Here is a 14,046-nt window from a genome sequence, read left to right on the forward strand (position 1 = left end):
CGAACCCGGGTCACTGGTGTGAAAGGCAAACACCCTACACATCGCGTGAATAGGGTTAACCCACTTGTGGGATTTGTATATCGAGGATCGCTACAATATAACCCATAGATTCTTATAAATGCCTCATGAACTGTCGTACCCTATCAGAAACCAAAATATGATCTCGTTTTACTCCAATGTTTGTAAATGATGCAATTGTAAACAAACACTGTATAGCCTCAAAACATAATTAATACTATAATTTGTATATTGTGAATGGGAAGTAAGTCCTTACATCCATAGCTCTGTCAATTAATTTGAGTGGTTACTGGTTACATTTCTCCAGACCCATCCCTCAGCTATTTACCAAAACAGCGGACCGGTGTTGCTTTGTTGTTGGTTTGAATTGCAGATTGCCGCTTTAAAATTACGACCATAGCCCTAAACTGTGACCAGAAGCACAGCAAGAGAACATAATTTCCCACAATTCAATATAAATTGTATGTCCGGGTGCAAACTCGCGCCACTGACTTCTAGATCACCCGAACAGTAGGACAGCCTCGTGGTGAATGTACTTCATCCAGTTCATTTGGAATCAAGATCAGGTAAACCTCGAACCACTAGGGTAGACATTTTGCAGGCCTGTTATCTCGCGCCTTCACACACAGCATCCGCGAACACTACACTCGAGCTCATACAGTGAAACGTTGCACGTAAGTACTGTAGCTAATGTTGCTATGTAGATTTCATACCTAGCGCGAACCACTGTGCAAAGCTATATGCAACATTGTAACGTGCTGCAAGAACGCTGCTGTTGCATGCTCGATTGATTTGATCGAGATACATTTTTGCAGTTTTGGTTAATTCAGGCCTACCTATCCAGAAGATGCGCGTGCTATAATAGCTCAACAAGGTGTGCAATAATTCGAGCGTAACAGTCCTATATTGCGAATGAAAATAATAAACAGAACAGAACAATGACTTTCATTTGCATATTCGATGATCACGAGGACAACTTCTGGGTACAGCGTGAGGGGAAACGGTAGTTGGGCAAAATGTTGTTCGCACCACATGACAAAATGTGTAGAATTGCAGGAACTAAGCTTTTAAACCTGCAGAATTATCTCAACCAACAAGAGGGGTGTGAACAATTTCTGTCATGAACAGTGCTTGTGCACATTGAAATAGACGTGGCGTGCGCGCGCAGGGGAGGTGCGACATGTTCTCCAATGCTGGAAGGGGTGCCCGAGTGAAAAAGTTTGGGAACCCCTGGTCTACATGATGAGATTGTTATGGATAAGAGCGAGAATATTTTTATTTGTCAAACATCGATCATCATGTCACCAGAATAAGACCCTCGATATTTTTGGGAAAGCAGCATCAAGATCACAGTGCATTTTCACCACAAAGTCAAATTCATCATAATTTATTTCATCTGTAGCCTAATAATCTGCATGGGTTCCCGATTTGTAGTGGGAGGAACACACAGCATGTCATCACCTGACTCCAAATTTACTTTGATATGATGGTTGTTGTATCAATATTTGCGCATAAAGGCGTTTCCACCGCCATTTCTGGCATCATTAATTTTACCAACACCTAAAGATCCCACCATTTTGAACCAACAGATGATCCGTCTGCATTTATAAAATTGTCCCGAAACTTCCTGTTTCCATGACAGCTGTAGTCATTTATTTTTATACAGTTAAGACTTTACTCTCCTAAAAATTGTGGGTGGAAACGTGGAAATGTGGTTACTGTAGCAATTTTTCTGAGCTGGAAAATGTTCTGTGGAAATGTTATAGATATCTGCATGTTGTCAACCCAATATGTTTTACATTGTCATTCTGTCCGTAGGCCCATGGCCTATTGTAGACTAGACCATTAGTTATTAATCACACAGTATGAAACAAACGTAATAAAGAAGAGTATCAGAGGTAGCCCAACCGGCCGGCAGATGCCACTATTATTCCTTATATGTCGTTTGCCATCTGCGTACAACTGGAATGTACGCCGCCTGCTATACACTCATGACCCCCGCGACCGGTTCATACATAAAACATCCTCCATTCAGGCTGCAAGGGCGTCGGTTTCCCCCTTAACTAGCTTTAATGGCGAGCCGCATGAAGAAAAAAAAAACTGACAAAAATATGCGTACTGTCTCAACAAAACACAACTTTCCACCACCATGCTAATGCTACTTCATGATTTTGCACATTTTATTTATTTAACTCAGTTAAGAACAAATTCGTATTTACAATTATGGCCAAACCAGGACAACACTGGGCCAATTGTGATACAGCCTGGAATCAAACCAGGGTCTGTAGTGACGCCTCTAGCGCTGAGATGCAGTGCCTTAGACAGCTGCGCCACTCGGGATCCCATAAATATGAATGAAAACAAAGTTTTTTGGTCTTAATTTAAGGTTAAGCATATGGTTAGCAATGTGGTTAAGGTTAGAATTACATTTGAAGAAGAACAATTGTGAAATAGACCAGATTTATGACTTTGTAGCTGTGGTAATTAGTGACGACCTTCAGCCAGACTGCTGCAACCTGATTGGCTGAACATCAGAAAGTAGCATTAGCCACTTTAGCATGGTGGTGTAAAATTGTGTTTTATTAAGACAGTAACTTCCGTATATTTTCCCAGTTTTTATCCCGGCGGCTCACCATTAAAGTTAGTTAAGGAGGAAACCAACACCCTTGCAGCCTGAATGGAAGATGTTTTATGTACGAGCCGGTCGCCAGGGAACACGAGTGTATAGCGGGCTGCATACATTCCAGTTTGACACAGATGACAAACATGGTAAAATTAATATTAGCGCCATCAGCCGGCCGGTTGGGCTATGTCAGACGTAACAATATGATAGAACAAAACCATGCACATTTATTTTGAAAACATTGTGTATGAAGTCCTATGGAAGGATGGTATTTACTCAGCTATTGCATCCCTCCGTTTCCAGGATGCCCAAGTCAAAGGAAGTTCTGTCCTCAACCTCTGGCAGCGGCAGTGGCAGTGACTCCAACAGTGAGAGTGAGACCAAGGTAAACGTAACAATCCCACACTCCTGTGTTGTATCCAAAGTCACAGAGTAAAGACGTTAGCCTACAGTACACTTGTGACTGTTTTGTGGTTCAGTCAATAAAACTAAATAGGACACAAATATTTCAAAATGCTCACACAAATTCAACACGGAAGCTGTGTTTTTATATTTACATTTTACATTTTAGTCATTTAGCAGACGCTCTTATCCAGAGCGACTTACAGGAGCAATTAGGGTTAAGTGCCTTGCTCAAGGGCACATTGACAGATTTTTCACCTAGTCGGCTCAGGGATTAGAACCAGCAACCTTTCGGTTACTGGCACAACGCTCTTAACCATTAAGCTACCTGCCGGTAGTTAGTCTTCTTCAAACTGCATATATTTTATGCTAATGTACTTATTGTAATCAGAGGGTTCCATTTGCACTTTCAAAACAGAATGTTTGAAAAATGTTATATGCCGTATTGAAATGAACCCCTGTTGTAGGCCAAGAAGAGAAAGCAGGCAGCACCAGAGAAACCAGCTGCTAAGAAACCGAAAGGAGGAGAGAGTTCGAAGCCGGGTGGAACCTCCAAGGGAAGTCACAACCAGGACAAGGATGACAACAAGTTCCAGGTAAGCAGTGAAGAACAACAGTGTCAGTCCATCCCCGGTACAAAAGATGCAACATTAGCTGCATGTCGATATGGTTGTGTCTCTATGTTTCTCTTTTTTATTTCAGATTGGGAAGATGCGGTACGTGAGCGTTCGTGAATTCAAAGGTAAATGTCTGATCGACATCCGTGAGTACTGGATGGATCAGGAGGGGGAGATGAAGCCTGGCAGGAAAGGTAAGAAACCTGGCTTTGGGGTGTGAAGCCTACAGCAGGGCCCCTGGGGCCTAGTTTATAACCGTTGCGTACATTTTACACTAAATATCTGCGCCGTTCCTGAAAAGACTGCGCACGCACAACAATATTCAGATTAATTAACTTGGCTCACACAATACATACAAACAATGCATGTTTCCTGTTATAATTCAGACCTGTCATAAAACTGTGTGTGTGAATGAGCATTACAGTGAGGGAAAAAAGTATTTGATCCCCTGCTGATTTTGTACGTTTGCCCACTGACAAAGAAATGATCAGTCTATAATTTTAATGGTAGGTTTATTTGAACAGTGAGAGACAGAATAACAACAACAAAATCCAGAAAAACGCATGTCAAACATGTTATAAATTGATTTGCATTTTAATGAGGGAAATAAGTATTTGACCCCCTCTCAATCAGAAAGATTTCTGGCTCCCAGGTGTCTTTTATACAGGTAACGAGCTGAGATTAGGAGCACACTCTTAAAGGGAGTGCTCCTAATCTCAGTTTGTTACCTGTATAAAAGACACCTGTCCACAGAAGCAATCAATCAATCAGATTCCAAACTCTCCACCATGGCCAAGATCAAAGAGCTCTCCGAGGATGTCAGGGACAAGATTGTAGACCTACACAAGGCTGGAATGGGCTACAAGACCATCGCCAAGCAGCTTGGTGAGAAGGTGACAACAGTTGGTGCGATTATTCGCAAATGGAAGAAACACAAAATAACTGTTAATCTCCCTCGGCCTGGGGCTCCATGCAAGATCTCACCTCGTGGAGTTTCAATGATCATGAGAACGCTGAGGAATCAGCCCAGAACTACACGGGAGGATCTTGTCAATGATCTCAAGGCAGCTGGGACCATAGTCACCAAGAAAACAATTGGTTACACACTACGCCGTGAAGGACTGAAATCATTATGCTTTGGGGGTGTTTTTCTTCTAAGGGGACAGGACAACTTCAATGCATCAAAGGGACGATGGACGGGGCCATGTACCATCAAATCTTGGGTGAGAACCTCCTTCCCTCAGCCAGGGCATTGAAAATGGGTCGTGGATGGGTATTCCAGCATGACAATGACCCAAAACACACAGCCAAGGCAACAAAGGAGTGGCTCAAGAAAAAGCACATTGTGGAGGGAGCTGAAGGTTCGAGTTGCCAAACGTCCGCCTCGAAACCTTAATGACTTGGAGAAGATCTGCAAAGAGGAGTGGAACAAAATCCCTCCTGAGATGTGTGCAAACCTGGTGGCCAACTACAAGAAACGTCTGACCTCTGTGATTGCCAACAAGGGTTTTGCCACCAAGTACTAAGTCATGTTTTGCAGAGGGGTCAAATACATATTTCCCTCATTAAAATGCAAATCAATTTATAACATTTTTGTAGGTTTAAAATAAACCTACAATTAAAATTATAGACTGATCATGTCTTTGTCAGTGGGCAAACGTACAAAATCAGCAGGGGATCAAATACTTTTTTCCCTCACTGTATAACTCCGCCTGAAAAACGCCCATCATTCACTTTTTATGGTGACAATAATGCCCTTATTTGCTGTATACTTTGGAAGTATTGGAATCAGGCCAAGACAGTATCTAAAGAAAATAGCAACAGCGAACTTAATCGAATGTCTTTGGAGGTGTTGGCAGAATGTTTTCTTTTGTAGTAACATTTGCTGTATCTGACAATTTCTGGAAAAAAAGTTGTTTTGCAAATTGTGTGGACCTGTAAACGGGTTTGAATTCAATAATGTTTTGCATTTACTTTTTCCCGAACATAAATATGCTGCACTGCCCGCGAATTCTTGTCTACTCTGAAAAAAATGAAAACTACAGTATAGGCCTACTTACAGTGGTAGCCTACACTTCAATACAAAAGACCAACTGTCTGTTCACCTGTTGAATTCTACTGTATGTTATAAACCACGCTATCTTGCAGATGCATAGAGCAAAAACTTGAAATTATAATAGCCTATCTAATAGGCCCAAATAAATGAGAGGATGCATGGTAATTTCTTGTATGGCTACTTGGGTAATATTAACTTATCATGCCCAGAAAATGTGAGGAATGTATACTGCAATGGTTATGATATACAGTATTATGTTTATAAATGAAATATTGTCTACTCAAGAAATTTGACATTATAGTATTCAGACGTAGCCTACAAACAAAAATTGAAAAAAATGAACTGTCTGTTCTACTGTTAAACTGCTCTTCGGATCGGATCTCATAGAGCAAAACAATTGAAATAGCATATCTATTTATTACTGCTGTGAAGTAGGTCCAATTAAATGAGAGATTGGATGAATGGTAGCCTATCCTAACTTGTTGTAGGTCTATAGGCTATTTGGCGAGTATGAAACCGTCACAGTCAGAAAAGGTGATTAATTTATTCTGCAATGATCATGGAAATAAAAGAAATGATAGGAAGTAGAATTATTTTAGAATACAAAGATAAAATACTTTGTTCTTCTCACTAATGGCAAATTATTTCATTTTGTTATTATATTTAGCTAGCTGTATTATTATTTTTTGTGAATACGAGTGTCATCATATATTCCCCAAAGCTACTTTTGACTTCTTGCAATGAAATACTTCAACCACTAGAAACTGCGTAAGCATGGTCTAAAGTTTACGCGAGGATAAGCACATTCTCACGTCAAGTTCAGTTTTGATAAATGCCAACTTTTGCGTGAACTGGTGCACATGTTTTGGGGCATATTTTGTGTGTACGTAGCATTTATAAATGAGTCCCCTGGCCCCTGAACCAACAGACATGATGTTGCTATACAAACATATGGAATGATGAATCATTGGTTTAAATTGTTTTATCGTAATTTCGGTGCTTCAACCAACAATGATATATATTTGTTTATTCATGATTTGTAAACTACTTAACTAATAATTAACTGTCTATTATAAACTCATTAGGTACAGTACATTTACATTTCAAGGGGCAATCAGCAGTTGAAACATATATAACGGCTCTTAAATTCATAGACAGAGCTATAGATGCAAGGATTGACCATCCATTATATCAAAATTATAGTTTTAACCATGTTTTGAGGCTATATAGTGTTTGTTTACATTTACGTTGTTTACAAACATTGGAGTTAAACAAGCTTATATTCTGATGAGGTACGACAGTTGAGCTAAGCTAATGAGGCATAAGTTATTTTCTTCAAGAATCAATGGATACATACAGTGGGGAAAAAAAGTATTTAGTCAGCCACCAATTGTGCAAGTTCTCCCACTTAAAAAGATGAGAGAGGCCTGTAATTTTCATCATAGGTACATGTCAACTATGACAGACAAAATGAGAAATAAAATTCCAGAAAATCACATAGTAGGATTTTTAATGAATTTATTTGCAAATTATGGTGGAAAATAAGTATTTGGTCAAAAACAACATTTTCTCAATACTTTGTTATATACCCTTTGTTGGCAATGACACAGGTCAAACGTTTTCTGTAAGTCTTCACAAGGTTTTCACACACTGTTGCTGGTATTTTGGCCCATTCCTCCATGCAGATCTCCTCTAGAGCAGTGATGTTTTGGGTCTGTCGCTGGGCAACACAGACTTTCAACTCCCTCCAAAGATTTTCTATGGGGTTGAGATCTGGAGACTGGCTAGGCCACTCCAGGACCTTGAAATGCTTCTCTACGAAGCCTCTCCTTCGTTGCCCGGGCGGTGTGTTTGGGATCATTGTCATGCTGAAAGACCCAGCCACGTTTCATCTTCAATGCCCTTGCTGATGGAAGGAGGTTTTCACTCAAAATCTCACGATACATGGCCCCATTCATTCTTTCCTTTACACGGATCAGTCGTCCTGGTCCCTTTGCAGAAAAACAGCCCCAAAGCATGATGTTTCCACCCCCATGCTTCACAGTAGGTATGGTGCAACTCAGCATTCTTTGTCCTCCAAACACGACGAGTTGAGTTTTTACCTAAAAGTTCTATTTTGGTTTCATCTGACCATATGACATTCTCCCAATCCTCTTCTGGATCATCCAAATGCACTCTAGAAAACTTCAGATGGGCCTGGACATGTACTGGCTTAAGCAGGGGGACACGTCTGGCACTGCAGGATTTGAGTCCCTGGCGGCGTAGTGTGTTACTGATGGTAGGCTTTGTTACTTTGGTCCCAGCTCTCTGCAGGTCATTCACTAGGTCCCCCTGTGTGGTTCTGGGATTTTTGCTCACCATTCTTGTGATCATTTTGACCCCACGGGGTGAGAACTTGCGTGGAGCCCCAGATCGAGGGAGATTATCAGTGGTCTTGTATGTCTTCCATTTCCTAATAATTGCTCCCACAGTTGATTTCTTCAAACCAAGCTGCTTAACTATTGCAGATTCAGTCTTCCCAGCCTGGTGCAGGTCTACAATTTTGTTTCTGGTGTCCTTTGACAGCTCTTTGGTCTTGGCCATAGTGGAGTTTGGAGTGTGACTGTTTGAGGTTGTGGACAGGTGTCTTTTATACTGATAACAAGTTCAAACAGGTGCCATTAATACAGGTAACGAGTGGAGGACAGAGGAGCCTCTTAAAGAAGAAGTTACAGGTCTGTGAGAGCCAGAAATCTTGCTTGTTTGTAGGTGACCAAATACTTATTTTCCACCATCATTTGCAAATAAATTCATTAAAAATCCTACAATGTGATTTTCAGGATTTTTTTTTCTCAATTTGTCTGTCATAGTTGACGTGTACCTATGATGAAAATTACAGGCCTCTCTCATCTTTTTAAGTGTGAGAACTTGCACAATTGGTGGCTGACTAAATACTTTTTTTCCCCACTGTATCATATATCAAGTCCAAAAATGGATGTAGCAACTGCAGATTACCCCTTTAAGACACGCTGTACAGTGGTATAAATAAATAATGTATGCACTAACTGTAAGTCGCTCTGGATAACAGCGTCTGCTAAATGACAAAAAATTTAAATGTAAATATACCCAGATTTGTGGTAATTTCTGGATTCTATATCTGAACCTAGATCAGTGGACTTGCCTCTGTCTAACTTTTCTCTGGTCTGTCCCAAGGTATCTCACTGATACTAGATCAGTTTACTAACCACTCTGTCTGACTGGTCTCTGCTCTGTCCCCAGGTATCTCACTGAACCCAGAACAGTGGAACCAGCTAAAGGATCAGATCTCTGAGATAGACGATGCTGTGAAGGCTATATAGGAGGGAGGCCTCTGGCTTCCTGGGATTTACAATCCACCACCTTACATTCTGTTTTTGTTCTTAACTTTACCACCTTTTTTTAAATTGTTAGTGAAACGTTTTTAAAGGAAGAGAACAACATTTTTTAAGTGACCGACCAAGACAACATTGTGTGTATATTTTAAGCTAAGTTTCTGTTGACTTCTTCTTGTGCTGTGTTTCGAAAACCCAATGTATGTTATGTTTGTTGTGTGATTCTGATGTAGCGAAGGATAGATCTGTGTGTGTGTGTGATTGGGTTTGCTATAATAAGTAATCAATAAAAGCCATTTTAAAGGGACAAAACATATTGTACACTTTTTTTTATTAGTAGTATCACTAACTACTAATAAATCAAATCAAATCAAATCAAATTGTATTGGTCACATGCGCCGAATACAACAGGTGCAGACATTACAGTGAAATGCTTACTTACAGCCCTTAACCAACAGTGCATTTATTTTAAACAAAAAAAGTAAGAATAAAACAACAACAAAAAGTGTTGAGAAAAAAATAGCAGAAGTAAAATAAAGTGACAGTAGGGAGGCTATATATACAGGGGGGTACCGTTGCAGAGTCAATGTGCGGGGGCACCGGCTAGTTGAGGTAGTTGAGGTAATATGTACATGAACCTGAGTTATACAACTAGCACTGAGGCGGTTTTCACTAGTAGGAAGCCCACTGTGTGCAGTTCACCCTGCACTATCAGCTCAAACATAAATATCACTGTCATGTCTACCTCTGATAAGCCTTCCAGTAAAGCAATAAAAACAATCAAGAATCCCAGAAAAGTGCTAAAAATAGCCCACACTAACATATGTAGCCTAAGAAACAAGGTTAATGAAATCGATAATTCCTAGTAACAGATAACATTTATATGTGTGAAATGCTTAATAATGTATGTGAAATCAACAGAGGTATATTTTCTGGGTGACCTAAATATTGACTGGTTGTCATCAAGCTGTCAACTCACAAAGAAGCTACAAGCTGTAACCAGTGCCTGCAACCTGGTTCAGGTTATCAGTCAACCTACCAGGGTATTTACAAAGAGCACAGGAATGAAATCATCCACATGTATTGATCACATCTTTACTAATACTGCAGAAATCTACTCTAAAGCAGTATCCAAATCCATCAGATTTAGTGATCATAATATAGTAGCCATATCTAGGAAAACCAAAGTTCCAAAGGCTGGGCCTAATATAATGTATAAGAAGTTAAATCATTCGTTTTGTAGTGATTCCTATGTTGTAAAGAATATTTGCTGGTCTGTTGTGTGTAATGAGGACCAACCAGACTCTGCACTTGACACATTTATGAAATTGCTTATTCCAGTTACTAATAAGCATGCACCCATTAAGAAAATGACTGTAAAAACGGTTAAATCCCCGTGGATTGATGAGGAAATTATATATTTTATGGTTGCGAGGGACGAGGCAAAAGGAATGGCAAATAAGTTTGGTGTAAATTGAGAAATCATGTGACTAAACTAAACAAAAAGAAGAAGAAACTACAATGAAACAAAAATAAATTATATAAAGAATGATAGTAAAAAGCTTTGGAGCACCTTAAATTAAATTTTGGACAAAAAGGCGAACTCAGGTCCATCCTAAATTGAATCCGATGGCTCATTCATCACAAAACCCACTGATATTGCCAACTACTTTTTTCATCGGCAAGATTAGCAATGACATGCCAACAGCAAACTCTGAACCTACGCATCCATTCATAACTGACCAAATTATGAAACACAAGCATTGTAATTTTAAATTCCGTAAAGTGAGTGTGGAAGAGATGAAACAATTATTGTTTTCTATCAACAATGACAAGCCACCTGGGTCTGACAGCTTGGATCGAAAATTACTGAGGATGATAGCTTATTATATTGCCACTCCTATTTGCCATCTCTTCAAAGCCTACAGGAAAGTGTGTGCCAAAGTCATTCCGCTACCCAAGAATAGCAAAGCATCCTTTACTGGCTTAAACAGCCGCCCAATCAGCCTGCTACCAACCCTTAGTACATTTTTGGAAGAAATTGTGTTTGACCAGATACGATGCTATTTCACAGTAAACAAATTAACAACTGACTTTCAACATGCTTATAGGGAGGGGCACACATGTACAGCACTTACACAAATTACTGATGATTGGCTGAAAGAAATTGATAATAAGAAGCTTGTGTGAGCTGTTTTGTTAGACTTCAGTGCAGCTTTTGACATTATCGATAATAATCTGCTGCTAAAACATACAGTGGGGAGAACAAGTATTTGATACACTGCCAAATTTGCAGGTTTTCCTACTTACAAAGCATGTAGAGGTCTGTACTTTTTATCATAGGTACACTTCAACTGTGAGAGACGGAATCTAAAACAAAAATCCAGAAAATCACATTGTATGATTTTTAAGTAATTAATTTCCATTTTATTGCATGACATAAGTATTTGATCACCTACCAACCAGTAAGAATTCCGTCTCTCACAGACCTTTTAGTTTTTCTTTAAGAAGCCCCCTTGTTCTCCACTCATTACCTGTATTAACTGCGCCTGTTTGAACTCGTTACCTGTATAAAAGACACCTCTCCACACACTCAATCAAACAGACTCCAACCTCTCCACAATGGCCAAGACCAGAGAGCTGTGTAAGGACATCAGGGATACAATTGTAGACCTGCACAAGGCTGGGATGGGCTACAGGACAATAGGCAAGCAGCTTGGTGAGAAGGCAACAACTGTTGGCGCAATTATTAGAAAATGGAAGAAGTTCAAGATGACGGTCAATCACCCTCGGTCTGGGGCTCCATGCAAGATCTCACCTCGTGGGGCATCAATGATCATGAGGAAGGTGAGGGATCAGCCCAGAACTACACGGCAGGACCTGGTCAATGACCTGAAGAGAGCTGGGACCACAGTCTAAAAAAAAAACATTAGTAACACACTACGCCGTCATGGATTAAAATCCTGCAGCGCATGCAAGGTCCCCCTGGTCAAGCCAGCGCATGTCCAGGCCCGTCTGAAGTTTGCCAATGACCATCTGGATGATCCAGAGGAGGAATGGAAGAAGGTCATGTGGTCTGATGAGACAAAAATAGAGCTTTTTGGTCTAAACTCCACTCGCCGTGTTTGGAGGAAGAAGAAGGATGAGTACAACCCCAAGAACACCATCCCAACCGTGAAGCATGGAGGTGGAAACATCATTCTTTGGGGATGCTTTTCTGCAAAGGGGACAGGATGACTGCACCGTATTGAGGGGAGGATGGATGGGGCCATGTATCGTGAGATCTTGGCCAACAACCTCCTTCCCTCAGTAAGAGCATTGAAGATGGGTCGTGGCTGGGTCTTCCAGCATGACAACGACCCAAAACACACAGCCAGGGCAACTAAGGAGTGGCTCCGTAAGAAGCATCTCAAGGTCCTGGAGTGGCCTAGCCAGTCTCCAGACCTGAACCCAATAGAAGATCTTTGGAGGGAGCTGAAAGTCAGTATTGCCCAGCGACAGCCCCAAAACCTGAAGGATCTGGAGAAGGTCTGTATGGAGGAGTGGGCCAAAATCCCTGCTGCAGTGTGTGCAAACCTGGTCAAGACCTACAGGAAACGTATGATCTCTGTAATTGCAAACAAAGGTTTCTGTACCAAATATTAAGTTCTGCTTTTCTGATGTATCAAATACTTATGTCATGCAATAAAATGCAAATTAATTACTTAAAAATCATACAATGTGATTTTCTGGAATTTTGTTTTAGATTCCGTCTCTCACAGTTGAAGTGTACCTATGATAAAAATTACAGACCTCTACATGCTTTGTAAGTAGGAAAACCTGCAAAATCGGCAGTGTATCAAATACTTGTTCTTTCCACTGTATGTATTATGGCTTTACATCCCATGCTATATTGTGGATCGAGAGTTACCTGTCTAACAGAACACAGAAGGTGTTCTTTAATGGAAGCCTCTCCAACATAATCCAGGTAGACTCGGGCATTCCTCAGGGCAGCTGTCTAAGCCCCTTACTTTTTTCAATCTTTACTAATGACCTGCCACTGGCACTGAGTAAATCCAATGTGTCTATGTATGCTGATGACTCAACATTATACACGTCAGCTACCACAGCAAGTGAAATCACTGAAACACTTAACAAAGAGCAGCATTCAGTTTTAGAATGGGTGGCAAATAATAAGATAGTACTAAATATTTAAAAAACTAAAAGCATTGTATTTGGGACAAACCATTCACTGAACCCTAAACCTCAACTAAATCTTGTAATTAATACTGTGGAAATTGATCAAGTTGAGGAGACTAAACTGCTTGGTGTAACCCTGGATTATATAAACTGTCATGGTCAAAACATATTGATGCAACGGTAGCTAAAATGGGGAGAGGTCTGTCCGTAATAAAGTGCTACTCTGCTTTCTTGACATTGCTATCAACAAAACAAGTCCTACAGGCTCTAGTTTTGTCGCACCTGGACTACTACTCAGTCATATGGTCAAGTGCCACAAAGAGGGATATAGGCAAATTACAGTTGGCCCAGAACAGAGCAGTACGGCTGGCCCCTTAAATGTACACAGCACAGGAGGTTGGTGGCACCTTAATTGGGGAGAAAGGGCTCGTGGTAATGGCTGGAGCGGAATTGGTGGAATGGTATCAAATGCATCAAACACATGATTTCCATGTGTTTGATACCATTCCATTTACTCCGTTCCAGCCATTATTATGAGCCATCCTCCCCTCAGCATCCTCCTGTGGTATACAGAGAGCTACATCAGTGACATGCATGTCAATCTCGCCTGGCTCAAAGTAAAGTAGAGATTGACTGCATCACTACTTGTCTTCGTGAGAGGTATTGACATGTTACTTTTTATTTAATTTTTTTACTTTAGTTTATTTAGTAAATATTTTCTTAACTCTATTTCTTGAACTGCATTATTGGTTAAGTGCTTGTAAGTATTCGGCAATTTGACAAATAAAATTTGATTTGATT

General features: G+C 40.4%; 1 protein-coding gene across 2 annotated transcripts; it reads left to right on the forward strand.

Annotated features, from left to right (window-relative positions):
- The first annotated feature begins 500 nt into the window (after positions 1-500).
- On the forward strand, positions 501-9,373 carry LOC121573488 (activated RNA polymerase II transcriptional coactivator p15). Of its 2 annotated transcripts, none has more exons than XM_041885525.1 (5): positions 501-584; positions 2,945-3,026; positions 3,511-3,639; positions 3,746-3,854; positions 8,975-9,373. In XM_041885525.1, the coding sequence occupies exons 2-5, from the start codon at positions 2,946-2,948 to the stop codon at positions 9,052-9,054; spliced, it is 399 nt and encodes a 132-aa protein (XP_041741459.1). In that variant the 5' UTR covers positions 501-584; position 2,945; the 3' UTR covers positions 9,055-9,373. The 2 variants fall into 2 exon arrangements, with proteins under 2 accessions (XP_041741459.1, XP_041741458.1); XM_041885524.1 differs by lacking the exon at positions 501-584 and adding an exon at positions 591-692.
- Positions 9,374-14,046: the final 4,673 nt, after the last annotated feature.

This window comes from Coregonus clupeaformis, chromosome 9 (assembly GCF_020615455.1).
Source record: "Coregonus clupeaformis isolate EN_2021a chromosome 9, ASM2061545v1, whole genome shotgun sequence".
NCBI lineage: Eukaryota > Metazoa > Chordata > Actinopteri > Salmoniformes > Salmonidae > Coregonus > Coregonus clupeaformis.